We start from the raw sequence: 14,047 nt of genomic DNA on the forward strand, positions 1-14,047 counted from the left end.
TTAATAAACGACAACATATGCCCTTGAACATTCCATTCTTGAAGTGTTTTTAGTATAAGATGTCTCCATGTTGTGTCAAAAGCTTTTCTTATGTCAAAAATACGGCAATAAGTTTTTGATTGTGCAGAAAAGATTCATGTACAGCTGATTCAAGGGTTATTAGATTGTCTGTAGTGGATCTACCCGTACGAAATCCACTTTGTCTGATACTTATTAGGTTATTGTTTTCGAGATACCATTTAAGACGATAATTAAGGATTTTTTCTAAAAGTTTGCAGGTACAGCAAGTAAGTGAGATTGGACGATAGGAATTTGGATCGTCTTTTGGTTTATTATATTTAAGGATTGGAATTATAGTTGCTTGCGACCATAGATCAGGAAAGTCGTGCTGAATGAAAATATTATTAAAAATATCAACTAATATTAGTTTTGCATTTAGAGGAAGATTTCGTAAGAAAAGAGGGTGGATATCATCAGGTCCTGGCGTCGAATTTTTTGCGCTTAAACAAAATTCTAATTCTTGAAGACTTATGGGTTTGTTTATTGGATTGTCGCTCTCGGTGATTTGTATATTTGACGATTCCATTAGATTTTTATATTCTAAAAAAGATATGCTATAGTTGGAATCATTAGAATTAAGTTCATATATATCTGCTAGTATTTCTGGAATAGCTACCTTATTTGAATGCATTTGGTTATTGTATGATAGCGTATCTATGCCTCGGAAGTATTTTGTTCCTTTTATTCTGCGTACTTTGTTCCATATGTCGCCTATGGGAGTGGAAGGATTTATTGAAGCCACATACTTTTTCCAACTATCTCGTTTTCCTTTCTTGATCAATTGTCTGCTTTTTGCTCTGAGATTTTTAAAAATTATAAGGTTATCGATAGTTTTATGTTTCTTATAAACGTTGAAAGCGTGTTTAGACAAAGTAAGTGCTTGCGCAATTTCGTTATTCCACCAAGGAACTGGCTGCCTTTTACTAGATTTTGTTTTTCCCACTGCGATTGTTGCTGCAGAAATAATAATATTATTAAATAGTTCCAGATTTTCGTTTGCGGTATTGGTTAAATTAAAGTTGTTTGTTTGTCCTTCTATAAGTGTTCGATACAAATCCCAGTCAGCTGACTTTATTTTCCATGTTTGGTGAATTGGAAAAGTCAATATATCATTAGTATCTATGTTTATTGTGATAGGGAAATGATCACTATCATATAAATACCCCAATGTGTCCCAGTATAATAAAGTAGCTAGCGACGGACTGCATAAAGAGAGATCTATAGCTGAAAATGTACCATTGTATGAATTTAACCTAGTAGATTTGCCAGTGTTCAGTAACACTAAATTTAAATTGTCGATGAGATTGTTTAAGAGATTACCACATTTGTCGGTTTTGTTACTTCCCCAGGTACTGTTGTGACAGTTAAAATCGCCTAATATTATTTTTGGGTGTGGAATTTGGTTTAAAACATTTCTTAGTTCAGTTATATCTAAATCAGTAGGATGAGGTAAGTATACGTTGCAAATATTAATTTTCATTTTGTGGGTGACTGACACTGCAACTATTTCCAGGTTTGTTTGCAGTTGTATTTCGGTTGACTCTATGTCATCCCTTACGAAAATTGCTGTTCCGCCGCTTGAATGATCTGTAACTCGGTTTCTTAGAAAAGGAACATAATTTTTTAATGTTACATTTTGATGTTTGAAATGGGTTTCTTCTATGCATATGACTAAAGGAAGATAATCGTTTATAAGAAGCTTGATGGATTCTATATGGGTAAAATAACCATTGAGGTTCCACTGTAATATGAATGTATGATTGGCCATTTTAACTATATACTTGAGAACTTGATTCGTAGTCAGTTTCGTCAGTAGAAGAAAGACTGCTTAGAAGTAGTTTCTTCTTCAATCTGGTAATATTGTTTTTTAAACTTTTATTTTGTGTTTGAGAATATATAAAGTTTAGAATTTCTTTGATTTCATCGCTTTCATTTGAATAATTTTTAGCAATAAGTTCAGGATGTTTTGAGTGAAGGGAATTTGACAGAAAATCACATATTTCATGAAAAGAAAGTGTGAAGGAAGGGATTCTATTTTCAATTTTTTCTTTAATTTCATTGAGAATATCTGGAATAGAATCTTGAGTTTTAGGCTTTTTATTTTTTTGTTTTTCAGTAGTGGGAGGAGGTAGGTCATTTTCAAGGATTTCGGGAGAAGTGGAAATTTGTCTTTTAGTAACATGAATAGCTTCAGAGATTTTTCTATCGCTTTCAATTACTGAATCTTGGGATATTTGTGGTTGTGACGAAATCTGTAGTTCTTTGTATGTTTGTAAGGAAGTGGTTTGGTCGTTTGTGGCTGATGTTAATTCGTGATTTTTTGTGATGTTAAGTTTCGGTTCCTTTAATGTCTGGGTACCTTCTTCGTGTTCTTTCCGTGGTTGTTCTTCTGGCTGGCTATATTCTTTATTGGCAGAGTTGAGTACGTTCACTGGATGGTCAGTTTCCGTTTGATTAATTGGACTACTTAATGATGATAAAGAAAGACAGTCAGAATCTTGATGTCCGACCGTCTTGCATCTGGAGCAGTTTAAACCGTCTATGGAAATGTATATTCTATATGATGTATTGTCGAATGAAATTAGGAATGAGTCAGGAATCGATGCATTTTCTAAAGGACTTATGAAGATTTGCCTTCTAAAGCTAAGCACGTGGCTGTATTCCGGGTCTTGCATGCCTACTCGTAGAAACGTCATGTTGGAGACGGATTTTATACCCATAGTTTTTAGATAATCTTCAATTATGCTATTAGGTATAGTAGGACATACACTTGATATGATTAATCTCTGGGCAGGAGTTATTAATCTTCTTACTTCAATTTGGTTGCCGTCAATAATTACATGTTTGTGGGAGCTAAGAAATTGGTCAACTATATATTTAGACGAGAGGTAGATGCAGATGCGGTTGTTTGCGATTCTGGATGCCCAAATAACGTTTTTGGGCTGTACTATTGATCCAACAGCTTTTACATATTCGAAAACTTGTATTCCTTGTACGGTTGAAAGTATGATACATTGGTCTTTTGAAGGATGTTTAAAACTGTTTAATGCATGAGAGTAAGAGATATGTGACGTAGTCGGTGTATTTCGTGAAGTAGTAGCTAATTCCGGTTCAGCCATCGTCCCGTTGAAAATTTACATGCATTGGAACAGCGGATCTGAAGCCGGACCTGGCCTCTTAACAAAATTAGACGGCAGCCTAATTACTTGAATCAGCAAAAAGTTGTTGTCGATAATCGATAATTTGGATTGAAATCGATAAAATATTGCCTTTTAACTTCTGATTTTATGGTTAGATATAAATAATGCAATTTTGTACTCACAGAATCGTTGGTTTTTTAACACACTGTCACATTTAAACTTTATCTTGCAAACAATGTAAAAATTAAATTATATTTCAACTTTTAACTACTTGAATTTATAAATTTGTCAGGACCGATATAAAGCTGTAAGATTTGCTTGCTATCAGGACCGGACCTCAATATATTATTAAAAAATCACTTTTGCTCTTTTATCGATTGAGTATTAGTTTTTGTTGTAGGTACAGATTATTACAATCACTGAATACATAGCTAGTGAAAAAATTATCACATTTATTAACTGAATTAATAATTTGCAATTATACAAAAAATAACAGTTATCCAAGAACATTCAAAAGCCATCTCTTTAAGCTAGTTATGACATTGTCAAGTAGAATGACATTCTAGTAATATGTACATATCCATACCAGTGTGAATTTTACTACACGTAATTTGCCATGTAAAGACAGAAAAGGTAGGGATAGCTGTAAAATATTTGCGAATTATGTACCCATAGCCTTAAGTTCACGTCTTAAATCAATTATTTATCAAATACACTATCAATATTATTTAATTAAAAACTCAAAATATTCCCGATGCCATGTCATATATTTAAAATTGTCACTGTCTTGTCACCATATTCTATTCGACTCGGTGCGTTGTATGACAAAGATAGCGAATGTTAGATTTGGAAAATATCACCACGGACATGGTGTTCATTTTTTTCGAGTCCTGAAAAAACTAATACATAGTGTAAAAAAATTTAAACGCAGAATGAAAGACTAAATTATTATCGAGCGCCGAAAGTCCCTTAGAATAAATAAAAAGTGTCTTTTGAATGAGATATTTGAAATTAAAAATCACACTACATTTTCTCTTAGGTTTTCACCCGTGTAACTTATTAAAATAAACATTACAGAAGTTTTCAGGGACTTTTGGTTCTCGGTAAGAACGTAATATTTCATTCTGCGTTTAAATTTAAAAAAAATACTTATTCGATTTCTCAGGATTCGAAAAAAAACTGAATCGCATTTAAACAGCATTGGATCCGAAACTACGTACCCATCCCCTTAATGTATGAGTGTAGAAAAATAATATTTATATAACGGTGGATCATTTTAATATAAATAGTGTTGTATTAACTAGGTACTTACATTAAACACTCCTGAATCGTACACAAAAGTAGGAAGATGTTCCATGGTTTTTAGCAGAGAGGGTATCATGTGTGTATTTAATCCTTGTAAATTATTTCCAATTAACAACATTCTTCCAGCGTATCGTCTTTCTCCACAAGTAAATCTACAGTATAAAAAAATCATTATGTCTCAATTTAACTTTAAAGACTCGGAAAGTGACATTTTTAGGTGAGAGAAAGGTTCATCCTCCTCTTTTTCTTCCAGCTGGTCCAGTATGGTACCATACTCTGGTATGGTACAACCCTCTGGTTTTGTCACATTCAACTAACTCAAGTTTATATACGGTATGCGGCAAAATAAACAGTACTGAAATTCGTAGACAGGAACTCTTTGATAATACTAGATCCGAGCAACCTCCATCCTATATATGTGATGACCACTTACCAATCACATCAGATGAAGTGGAAAGAGCAATATCACAACTAAAAGATGGCAAAGCTCCTGGACCTGACAATGCATATGCTGAACTCATAAAACTATTTAACACCGACGGTACTCAACGCCTAACCAAAATATTTAACGACATATATTTAAGCGGAGTAATACCAAAAACATGGTTGAAGTCGACGTTTGTTGCTTTACCAAAGAAAACAAAGTCCGCATCCTGCAGTGATTTCCGAACCATTAGCTTAATGAGCCATATTTTAAAACTATTTCTTAAAATTATACATCAAAGGATATATAGACTGTGCGAAGAAAAAATCAGCCGAACACAGTTTGGTTTTCGAAATGCAGTGGGTACAAGAGAGCCTCTATTTAGTATACAAGTGCTATTTCAACGATGTAGAGACGTAAATTGCGATATTTATGCATGTTTCATTGATTACCATAAATCGTTCGATACAGTAAAGCACGACAAGCTGATGGAGATAACCAATATTGGAATTAACACCTGTGATTTAAGGATTTATCAGCAATCTGTACTGGAATCAAACATCCTCTATCCGGACAGAGGCAGGAGAATCCGACGATATCAAAATCAAACGTGGGGTCCGTCAGGGATGTATACAATCCCCACTGCTGTTTAACATCTACTTTGAGGAAATCTTTCAAGAAGCAGTGGATGATGTTGAGGCCGGAATTCGAATTAACGGAGAATGTATCAATAACATAAGATACGCAGATGACACTGTGGTATTCGCTGACAGTTCTGAAGCCCTGCAGGAGTTAATGAACAGAATCGCGGAGGTCAGTCAGAGATACGGACTATCACTAAACACTAAGAAAACAAAATATATTATTATCTCTAAGAACAAACAGCAATTTGGACGAATCAGTGTAAATGGTCAACAAATAGAAAGAGTAAAAACATATACCTACCTTGGTACGAACGTCAATGAAAATTGGGACCATTCTATAGAAATCAAATGTAGGATAGAGAAAGCAAGATCTGCATTTCAAAAAATGTCAAAGTTGTTCAAATGTCATGATTTGTCGATACCCATAAAAATCAGATTACTACGATGTTATATCTTTCCTATACTGTTGTACGGAGTTGAGTCGTGGACTCTCACAGACGCCACCTGCAAGAAAATTGAGGCTTTTGAGATTGAGGCTTTATCGTCGAATCCTGAAGATATCTTATACCGACTACATTACTAACGAGGGTGTTTTGCTGAGAATGCAAAAAGAAAAAGAGCTGTTAATCAGAATAAAAACAGCCAAAATCGAATACCTCGGTCACATCATGAGGAACAGTGAAAGATATGGACTGCTGCAACTGGTCTTACAGGGAAAAGTAGAGGGAAAGCGAGGACCAGGAAGGCGAAGGATTTCGTGGCTGAAAAATCTACGTACGTGGTTCAACACAACCACTACAAATCTTTTCAGAGCAGCAGTGTGCAAAGTAGAGATTGCCATGATGGTCGCCAACATCCGAAACGGATAGGCACTACAAGAAGAAGAAGAAATTCGTATGCCTCAAATTTGTATGTGTCAGGCGCCGTATCGTACTGAGTGGTTTCCGAACGTCGTTATAACGTATGTGTATGTCGTGATAATGTTAGGTGCTTCAAAATGGTTATCAGTTTTGCAAAAAAAAATTGTTATGGCGGAGTACTATATTCGGCCATACGGAAAAGATCACGACAACGGTCCAAGCTTAAAATCAACAATGGTGTCAGCAGGACGGGACAACCTGACATACTGCCAGGTAGTCTCTTCGAGTACTGCGCGATCATTTTGGGAGTTGCCACTCACCAGAACTAACACCACCAGATGCGTACATATAGGGAATGCTGAAGAAGTCAGACAGATCCACCGTCTGCCATTTCGAAATTGCTGACTAGAATTAAAGATTTTTTGGGCCAGAGGTAGTGGCGGATCTAGAAATTTGTCTTGGGAGGAAAAAATTTGCCTTATGGGGGACCTTCCAATGAAAAAGCAACCAAAAGACATAAAAAAGATAAACTCAGATTACATAAAAGACATAAATAATAAAAAAGATAAAGTTTTCGATCCTAATAGCATTATTAATAATATTTAGAAAATATTAAAATATTACTAATAGCCTAATAAAATAAAAAAAAGTCAAAATGTAAATTCGTACAGGTTAAAACAAATTTTATATCAAAGTTTAGGTGGGTACAAAAGATATTTTCAACAAAGTATCCAAATCATACAAGGGGATCATTGTTTAAAAAATTAAAAAGGGGTCATTTTTGCAAAAAATATACTTTTTTAACTGCTGAGGTAATTCACTTATTAATGAAGATCTATGGGATTTTTTTCTGCAAAGTTGAAGGGTAAATCTTTCACGTAAGACTTACTAAATTAAATTTGACCCCCTATTTATTTAAATAATTGTATATAAAATTTTAAAAACAAATTTGCAAAGAATTATTTTTAGCGTTTTAAATAAGCACTATAAAATATCTTATTTTACAGACTAAGTTGCGCTATGTTATCAGTATTAAGCAAAAAAAATTGGTCCAAAAATATTTAACATTTTTTGAGATATTGAATTTGTTTTTTAAATGTTACTATATTTTAAATTGCAAAAACGCCGTTGTTGCCAAAGAAATATTCACCTGCTTAAGATGTCATTATTTTTATTTTTATGTTTATTTTCGATAAATGTATTGATTATTTCAAATTTCAATTAAACTCCCCCCTAAAATGGCATTTGAAAATTATTCAGATTTGTTTATAATTTTTTTTTTGATAACATCGCGGGGATTAAGTATTTTGAAATGTCGTTTCGATAATTGGGTTGCTGGGAATTTTTTACTAATTAACAACATTTTTTTGTCGTTTTTCTTCTTCTTTTTTTTTTCTTGGAGTTACATTACTGAAGCGGCCCTTTTAGGGTTAAATTTTATTAAGAATATCGAATCTCTGAGTTGTAGATTCTAGACCTAAAAATATTAAGATTTAACTAAAATCTCTTAAATAAAATGTGGCTACTTACTGAGTTACAGGGTGTTTTATTTAGAAATTTAAAAATTATTGTTACCAAGTACTTTAAAACTATTTGACGTATCCTTATCATACTTGGCAGAAAGTGTGACTATTATACACCCTACTAAATTGTGATTAATAAACGTTTCTAGCTAGTGCCAGAGGCGTACGACAGGGGATAGTGAATGATTGACACTTCCCAAATTCTACGCCACTGAGTGAATTACTATTTTAGCGAAATTTTTCGATTCTCCCATACTTTGTATGTAACTAACTTTATTGGTATTGATAAAGCCATCAGATTGAGAGATATTGGAAGTTTAAAATGAATGAATGAATGAATCAAAATAACTATGCCGTTTCATTTTTAACGTCCAATATCTCGAAAACTAATGACTTAATCGTTACCAGTAAAGAGTATATTATTTACATAGAAAGTATTGGAGAATCGAAAAATTTCGCTAAAATAGTAATTCCCTCAGTGGCGTAGAATTTGGGAAGGGTCAACCATTAACTATCCCCTGTCGTACGCCTCTGGCAGTAGCCAGAAACTTTTATTTATCACTGTTTAGTAGACTGTATAGTACATACACTTTCTGCCAAGTATGATAAGGATACGTCAAACAGTTTGAAAGTAATTGGTAAAAATCATTTTTAAATTTAAAAAAAAAACACCCTGTAACTCAGTAAGTAGCCACATTTTATTTAAGTGATTTTAGACCAATCTTAATATTTTTATGTCTAGAATCTACAACTTAAAGATTCGACATTCTTAATGAAACTTAACCCTAAAAGGGCCCGTAATAATATAACTCAAAGAAAAAAAAAGAAGAGGAAAAAAAGACAAAAAATTTGTTAATTAGTGAAAAATTCCCAGGAACCTAATTATCGAAACGGCATTTCAAAATATTTAATCCCCGCGACGTTATTAAACAAACAAATTATAAACAAATTTGAATAATGTTCAAATGCCATTTTAGGGGGAAGTTTAATTGAAATTTGAATTTATCAATACATTTATCAAAAATATACATAAGAATAAAAATAATAATATTTAATACAGGTAAATATTTCTTTGGCAACAACCGCGTTTTTGCAATAGAAAATAGAGTAACATTTAATAAACAAATTCAATATCTCAAAAAATATTAAATATTTTTGGACCAATTTTTTTTGCTTAATACTGATAACATAGCGCAACTTAGTCTGTAAAATAAGATATTTTAGAGTGCTTATTTAAAACGCTAAAAATAATTTTTTGCAAATTTGTTTTTAAAGTTTTATATACAATTATTTAAATAAATAGGGGGTCAAATTTAATTTAGTAAGACTTATGTGAAAGACTTACCCTTCGACTTTACAGAAAAAAATCCCATAGACCTTCATTGGTAATTGAATGACCTCAGCAGTTAAAAAAGTATTTTTTTTGCAAAAATGACCACTTTTTAATTATTTAAACAATGATCCCCTTGTATGATTTGGATACTTTCTTGAAAATATCTTTTGTACCCACCTAAACTTTGATATAGAATTTGTTTCAACCTGTACGAATTTACATTTTGATTTACATGTAGTGTAATTTTATTTTACTAGACTATAAAAGATTTTTAAATCGAAAACTTATTGGTCCATTTCCTTGGTAACACCTCCAAGGCTTCTAAAATTTGCAAGCCAAATGGATGCTGAAGCGAAGAAGACAAGAGGGAATTAAAAAAACTTACAATTCACGACCCCGTCTGTTCAGCTGGTAAATTCCAACAGAAAATGGACCTAGTTACTCGAAGGAGTAAAGACCAATATAAAAATAAAATAAAAATTTTATTTTTAATTCAGTTGCAATGCGAAGGCAAAACAATCTTACTTTTCAATTAGAATACGGAGCGCAGTCCAGTCCTCTGAAACGCGATTTTCGGCTCTTATTGGAGCCTCATCGGAAAGAACGTAGGCTTGTTCTAGAAATAAGAGCCGAAAATCGCGATTCAAGGGACTGGACTGCGCTCCGTATTCTAATTGAAAAGTAAGATTGTTTTGCCTTCGCATTGCAACTGAATTAAAAATAAAATTTTTATTTTATTTACATAAATAATAACTTATAGGCATTAGTTCCCTTCATTTTCCTAACTAGCGTGTTTATTGGGTTGAATTTCTCTTTCTGTGGTTTCGGTTTCATGTCAGCTAATATATTTTATGTTTGAACAATTTTTTTTCTTTAAAGGGGGGAATTTCCTCATTTCCATTTTCCCTCCCGATAAATCCGGCACTGGCCAGAGGGCATCTTTAACATATATTTTATCGGGAAATTGCGTCGTCGCGAATAATGTTTGCAAGGCTATATCATGTATACTAGATGTAATATAAATAATCATAAACATTTCAATATGCATTTCAGTACTGTTAATTTTGCCGCATACTGCATGATACTATAATAACGAGATAGTATGTTCCCGTAGCGCAAATACGTCCGAGTTCGCGCATGATGACGTAACTGGAGACCGAAAGTTGAATTTTAATTATTCTTGTTAAAGTTAAATGGGATTTGTATACATTCTGTGATGAAATTATGCAATTAGCAATACAACATTAAACTTCAATGTATTCGAACAAAAATTTGTCGATATTCCTGTCAAAATAACTGTCAAAGATAAAATATAAAATACACTTAAAGCCGGTTGTTCGAACGCTAATCAACAATGATCATTATCAAACATTTAATGGGGAACTTGCACATTTTTTTTTATTACATAATAATGTTCAGTTTTGTATAAAAATGAGATTTCCAAAATTTCCCGCTTCAAAAACTCATAATAACTTAGAAATACAAATTTTAAGTCTTCTTTATTTTAAAGTAGTTCAGACGGCCCGTGACGTCACATAGTTTTACATTAGTTTTTTATATGGTTATATCCATAGGTTATATCAGTGATGTGGGAGGGTTATATGTAAGTATATTCTTCTTCTTCTTCTTTAGTTTATTGGCCTCCACCTACTTGGGTATTTGGCCACAGCATCGTCGCGAAATATGGGAAAATATTTATATTGTAATGACATTTTTTGATCACTATACTTAATAGGAAGTGTGTACCTACTAAGTTTTATCGTTAAATACTTATGAGAATAATAATCAGAATAAAATCACAGTATAAATTAGTAGGTATAATGGGAGTATAATATACATAATATATGTACTTACTTATCTGCTTTAACTCCCCGAACTTCTCCGACGGAAAAATTTTCACTCTTTTGAAAATATGTAGCCACCATACACATATCAACTATAGGTAAGTAATCAGACTGCCCTTTACAAAAACCCTCTTCGGTCATTTTAAAAAATATATCTTAAAAACACTCAAATATATCAGAAATAGAAATTATCAAATATATTTATAAAACTTAGTGTCAGTGTCAAAACGAATGCCAAACCTATGAGGGAACTTACACATTTTTTTATTACGTAATATTATTCAGTTTCCTTTAAAAATAATATTTCCAAACTTTCACGCGGTAAAACCTCATAATAACTTAGAAGATAATTTAAAATCTATATATTTTTTTCTGTTTTCTGGCCTTGGTTTAGAAGAACCCTTAGCCAATGTAAAATAGTTCAAACGATAAAAAACGCTTGTGACGTTACATAACTGTATTTTCTACTGACGTTTATAGTGTCTAATTTAAAATTATATACAATTTTGTTTACTTTTTTGGTGCAAAATGTACATGCACAACTATATGACGTCACTATGCGTTTTGGACCACCTGTTTTAATTTGAATTTTTAATCGTCTTTAGGGGCCAAACGAAAGACAAACAAAATTTTTTTTATCTTTGATACATGTTTTAAATTATGTTCTGTTGTGATTTATAACATTTTTTTCGAATTTAAAAATTTATGCAAGTTCCCTATTACTGTCACCAAAACTGTCAATGTCAACTTTGTTTGGGTTGCTGAAAACATAATTAATTACAATTATGAGATTTATTATTAATTATGTTAATAATTATTGTTATATTAATTGATTATAGTCTCAGAATTGTAATTAATTATGTTTTTAAAGTTGACATTGACAGTAATTAATTATTTGATAATGATCATTGTTGATTAGCGTTCGAACAACCGGCCCTTAGCTTACAACCGCGAACAATTCAAACTAATCGGACATTACGAATGAGTACGAACCATTACGAACTTGCGGGTCTCCACTTACGTCACGACTTCAGAATGTACTATTTTGTTATTTATAATATCATGGCATACTGTACTAACCTATGTTCCTCTTGCAGAAAATGCGGCCATAACGTATTTATATACTTCACAATTTTTTTATGTTGCCTAATCAATAAGGGCCTTATAACGTCACTGAAATTTCTCATTTTCATTCCTTGTTTCATTGACGAAGGAATTAAGTTTAGTTTTGCTTCGAGAAAATCGCATTCGTCAACCTAGAAAAGTTAAAACAAAATTTATTTTATTTGTTTATAAAACATACCAGACAGTAGGGTTGGGAAAAACCTACCGGTTATAACGTAAAACTGTTTTTTTACTCCATAATAATAGGTTTTTCCGGTTGTTTTTTTGTTTCGGTTATAAGCGGTTTTTTCTTTTTAAAATAAAAACCGTGAAAAACTGGATAAGTTATCCGAAAAAATAATGAATTCAGAGAAAAATGGGGAACTTTTTGTTATATGTATTATGGTGTCTAAATATATGAACCAACTCTCATATATTTACAGAGAAACATCTATAAGAAGATATAAAAGCTTCTATAAGGTAGACAGCTAGTATAGTAGTACATGTATTATTCTTTAAACCTAGTATTGGCTGGACGATCGACATGTATGTACTGCTTTAATATATCGATTGTTTTTTTATCGGTGTGTCAAAATTGTGGATTACTGTAAATATAGAGCACAAAGCTCATGATAGCAAAAAAAGATAACAATGGGTCAAATCTACGTCAATTAAAAAGTGATGAACTACAGCTACCTCGGCACCATAGCGAAGAAGAATAGACCTACAACCAGGATATAAGAGCGCACATCGGAACAATTAGATCTACCTTTAACCGGATGAGAGACTTCTTCAAAGTAGCCACAGTGTCGCTCTTGGTATAAAAGTAACAAAACGTGATTTCTTTTCTGTCCTTTTTTAGGCAGTTGAATCGAGCATCTTGAACGAAGATACGTGCAGAAAATTTTTCTGCACTTGAGAAGCATTTGAGATATTACTTTATTGGAAAATACTTAAGATCTCGTGAACTGACGAGTTGTAATTGAGGAGGTCTCCAGAAGAATGAAGATTTACCGAGACCACCATCAAATCTCAAATGCTACATCTGTTTATATATCGATTAATTACCTTGATATCGATATATTCGATATCGATAATACTGACACCGATTCGAATGGAGTATCACAAACTAAACTTAAATGTTAATGTAAAAATGTAACCTAATGGGTTTTGGCTATTGATTAAAAAATCCGAACACTGGCTTTTGGAATAATCGGTTTTTTGACCGGTTATAACCGTCAGGTTAAACCGTAAGTGAACAAACCAGTATAACCGAAAACCGGTGTTTTGTCAACAGTCGCCATCCCTACTAGATAGTCTAATATCCGCTACTAGATTTTATATTTCCACGACGGATGGACAGCTTCCATGAAAAATGAAATTAATTTTTCATTAACAGTATTAGGTCTGCTGATAACACCGTAATGACAGACGAAAATTTAGATAATCTAGAAAAATTTATAGAAAGTGGATATGCGAAAACACAAATAAAATATGGAGAGAAAGTCTGAGACGAGTCTTGGTTGAAAAACCTGAAGAGAATAGTGCAGTTGTTTCTTAAAAGAACACCTTACAGCTGTTGGTTTGAAAGTTAGAACGACCATAACCATTTGTAACCTTAGAGCTGAACAAACAGTCGTCTGGAAATGCAAGTGCCAAACACTTATTGGCACACCATTGAATGGAAAACATTTACGTTTTGATGAAGGAAAAAAGAAAGAAGATACGGCGATGTTATTTAGGAAAGATATGTCATCCTTTGTATCCAGTAGATGGTAATATTTATGTAAGTGATGTTAAAGACTTTGAT

At 32.6% G+C, this 14,047-nt stretch overlaps 1 protein-coding gene across 1 annotated transcript in view; it reads right to left on the minus strand.

Annotated features, from left to right (window-relative positions):
* The window catches only part of LOC114335737 (ATPase family AAA domain-containing protein 2-like), a 97,608-nt gene that overhangs the window by 55,829 nt on the left and 27,732 nt on the right, over positions 1 to 14,047 (minus strand). The window contains exons 5-6 of the mRNA XM_050653328.1: positions 12,214 to 12,389; positions 4,513 to 4,657 (exon numbers count right to left, since the gene is read on the minus strand). Coding sequence (XP_050509285.1) covers positions 4,513 to 4,657; positions 12,214 to 12,389 — 321 coding nt within the window. The remainder of the gene's footprint in view (positions 1 to 4,512; positions 4,658 to 12,213; positions 12,390 to 14,047) is intronic.

This window comes from Diabrotica virgifera, chromosome 6, assembly GCF_917563875.1.
Source record: "Diabrotica virgifera virgifera chromosome 6, PGI_DIABVI_V3a".
NCBI classification, from domain to species: Eukaryota; Metazoa; Arthropoda; class Insecta; order Coleoptera; family Chrysomelidae; genus Diabrotica; species Diabrotica virgifera.